We start from the raw sequence: 3,171 nt of genomic DNA, 5'->3' as shown, positions 1-3,171 counted from the left end.
TCATATAAAAATAATAGTTAAAATATAAATATATTAAATAATTTAATTAAATATATTAAATTATGAAATTATTTTTAATTCTTATCTTCATAATATAGATATTTTCATATGAATAGCCCATCAACTAACGCGTCTCAAAATGTCTCGTACTGTATTTCAACCACTCTAACACCATTTTCTTGAATCCTCAATTTCCCTTTCTTTTCTTTTCTTTTGCCATTTGGTACACGTATCTACAATTCCCTCTCTCTCTTTGCATACTCAACATTTACCTTACAAAATCACAAACAAACAAACACAAAGACAAAACAATATTACTCTATTACAATTTTATTTTTCTTTTTCTCATCCTTTATGACATTTTTGTTTTTTTAAATACAAATTTTGAGCTTATAGTAAGACATAATAAAAGGATATAAACTATTTCTCTAACAATAATATACCCCTCAACCGAACTTAACAAAAAAAAAGTAACAACCAAAACTCAATATATGTGTTCCCAAATATAAGGAGAAATAAATAAAATCAAAATTAAAAAAAAAAAGTTGAAAGTGTGATTAACTAGTTCTCTGATGAGAAATTGGAACTGTTGATATTATTATTGCTTCCATTGGTATTGTTGTTGGGAGTACTAGTGTTGTTGCCATTATTAACAACAGTGCTATTGTTGGTGTTGCCATTATTGTTTTGGTGTTGTGCACCTCCAATAATGGAAGTAATAGCAGCTGCCAAAGCAGCAGTGAAGTTAGGATCAGCTGCAATGGCAGCAGTGGCAGCACTAACTGAATCGGCGAGCTGCGGAGGCGGCGGGGGAGGCTGAGAAGAAGGATCAGCATCCTGAGAGAGTTGAAGGCCTGAGAACTTAGAGTGGTTATAAAGAGCGTGGCCAAAGATGTGAGGCAGCAATGAAGAAGGGGGTGAGTGAGGGAATGGTAATTGGAAGTGGTTTTGGTGGTTTGGGAATTGCAAAGGGTTAGGGGAGTGAGTGAGATCCAAAGTGACAGTTGGGAATGGTGCTGAGGCTGAGATTGTGGCCATGCTTGAGGAGCAAGGAAGGAGTGTCCTTGTTAGAAAGTTAGCATTCATAAGGCCATCACTGCTTGACATTGATCCCGAGAGAAGCATTCTTGCTGCTGAAGATGTTGTTTGTGCCATTGCCATTGCTGCTGGTGGCAGAGGGTGGTTGTGATTCCCTTCATATGTTGTTACTAGTATTGTTCTGTCCTCAGCACACCTTTGTACCTGTACAGATCATATCCCATCCAATCAAATATTTCATTGTAATTAATTTTTGTAATAGAATTTGAAAAGAATGATTAAAAGTACCTGTTTTCTAACAGGGCAACCTGCAGCCATGGTGCATCTGTAGTATGCTCTTGGACATGGGTTTCCTTTTGCCATCTTCTGCCCATATTTCCTCCATTGGCATCCATCCGTCATCTGACACATAATTTGAGATACATGTTTCATTATGTTTTTAACACACGACCCTTTTTTGCAATAACATAACTAATTTGACATACCATTGGAGCCTCTGATCTAGCTCTAACAGAGACTCTAGCTTTTCTCATAGTGGCTTCAGCTTGATCAACATTTCTTGGAGCCAAGGGACTATCCTCTCTGCTATTCTTTTCGTGATCATCACTGCTTCCATTCTTCCTCTCTGGAGACTTCGACCTCTCCGACGAAGAAAGCGAAGCCTCCTCCCCCGTCTCAGCACCGTTAGTGGCCAATCCAAGATCCATGAACTGTCTTGGCGCTGCGTCTTGCTTCTTCTCCTCCTCCTCCTCTGGCTTGTGTTGTTGCATCAAAGCCACCACTTGCATCTGCAGGGCCTTGTATTCCGCGGTTACACGATCAAGCCTCTCTCTCAACCGTTGATTCTCCGCCTTCGTTCGCTCCAGCTCCGCCAGAATAACAACCGTCTGATCAGGGACGGGTCTTTTCTGGTGTGAATTCGGTGAGATGTCATCGTCAACAACGGATTGATCGCTGCTCGTGTTGGTAGTAAGAAGATTCAGACCAGTCTGAAAGAATGAATGAAAATTGAGAAGGTTGGGATGCGTAATTCAGAAGTAAAGACACGGTATTGGTATGCATGATACTTACGTTTACTTTGGAATCCAAGATATCAGAATTCATGGTGTTGTGGTGGTGGTGATGAGGAGGAGGGGCAGAGGCAGAGGCAGAGGCAGAGGCAGAGAAGAAGTCGTGTTCATCAATGAGAGGTCTCTTGTCATGGTGGTGGAGGGAGCAGGTGAGGTTGACTTGGAAGGGCTTAAGTGAATTGGTGGCGGTGGCGGTGGTGGTGGTGGTGAGAGTGGTGTTATCCATAAGGTGGTTGCGGTGAATGGATCTGAATCAATGGAGAGTCCACAGCCATGAATTGAAGTTCAATGGGAAATGGAAGAATATAAGAAGAGAGAGAGTGAAGTCATAGTAAATGATGCATTTGGACTCGGCAACAAAACAGGGTAATTCAGACTTGAGACTCAACACTTCTCTTAGCTTTTCACTTTTTATAACTATCTTTTCCTCCTTTTCAATCTCTTTTTCTTATTCCTTTTCTATTTTTAGTGCATACCACTCTTTTACTAATTAGATGAATAGATAATTATTAGATAATTTAATATATTACGAAATTACTAAATTTAAGCATGATTTATAAAATCTCATTAGAAGTTCAATTAATAAGATTTCATGAAAGATACAAGTCTTCCGATAACGATAAACTTACAATGGGGTATTTTATCGTAGTCTAGTTGTATATTAAGCCCCCTTAATTATGTAATACTGATTAGTATACATACACAATTTTTTTGCCCCATTATTAAAGTTTTTTGTCACTGATTTTATTTTTCTCCTGGTTTATGGTTCTTGATTATAGTTCAGTTCTTAATCATTGGACATCTCAAACTCAACTATGAAGTAACCATTGAAATATAGGTATAATTTTGGTCATAAACAGTTTTTACAAAGATGATGACTAAATACTGAATATTAATAAGAAAAGATTTTTTCATTAATAATTAGAAAAGCTAGTTTAAATATATTTTTCCAAGCGCATTGTTAAAAAAAAATCGAAGGTAATTAGTTAATTAAAACCCTAGTGAAAATAGGGTACGTTAGTCAACGATTTTGAAGACTAATTAGGTATAGCCGTATAGGAGA

General features: G+C 37.8%; 1 protein-coding gene across 1 annotated transcript; it reads right to left on the bottom strand.

Moving 5' to 3' along the window:
* Positions 1–302: 302 nt before the first annotated feature.
* LOC112706986 (WRKY transcription factor 6) lies at positions 303–2,592 on the bottom strand. Its single transcript, XM_025758528.3, has 4 exons — positions 2,110–2,592; positions 1,524–2,027; positions 1,327–1,440; positions 303–1,242 (listed from the first exon to the last, which is right to left on the bottom strand). Exons 1-4 carry the CDS (start codon positions 2,332–2,334, stop codon positions 562–564), a joined length of 1,524 nt encoding a protein of 507 aa, XP_025614313.1. The 5' UTR covers positions 2,335–2,592; the 3' UTR covers positions 303–561.
* Between the last annotated feature and the right edge of the window lie 579 nt (positions 2,593–3,171).

Source organism: Arachis hypogaea, chromosome 8 (assembly GCF_003086295.3).
Source record: "Arachis hypogaea cultivar Tifrunner chromosome 8, arahy.Tifrunner.gnm2.J5K5, whole genome shotgun sequence".
Lineage (NCBI taxonomy): Eukaryota > Viridiplantae > Streptophyta > Magnoliopsida > Fabales > Fabaceae > Arachis > Arachis hypogaea.
This window is presented reverse-complemented; position numbering and strand designations above follow the sequence as displayed.

Coding starts and splice junctions, on each gene's coding strand:
- LOC112706986 (XM_025758528.3), bottom strand. CDS start 2,334: ATGGATAACACCACTCTCACCACCACCACCACCGCCACCGCCACCAAT. Junction 2,028..2,109: donor TCTTGGATTCCAAAGTAAAC/GTAAGTATCATG, acceptor TCATTCTTTCAG/ACTGGTCTGAATCTTCTTAC. Junction 1,441..1,523: donor CTAGATCAGAGGCTCCAATG/GTATGTCAAATT, acceptor ATTATGTGTCAG/ATGACGGATGGATGCCAATG.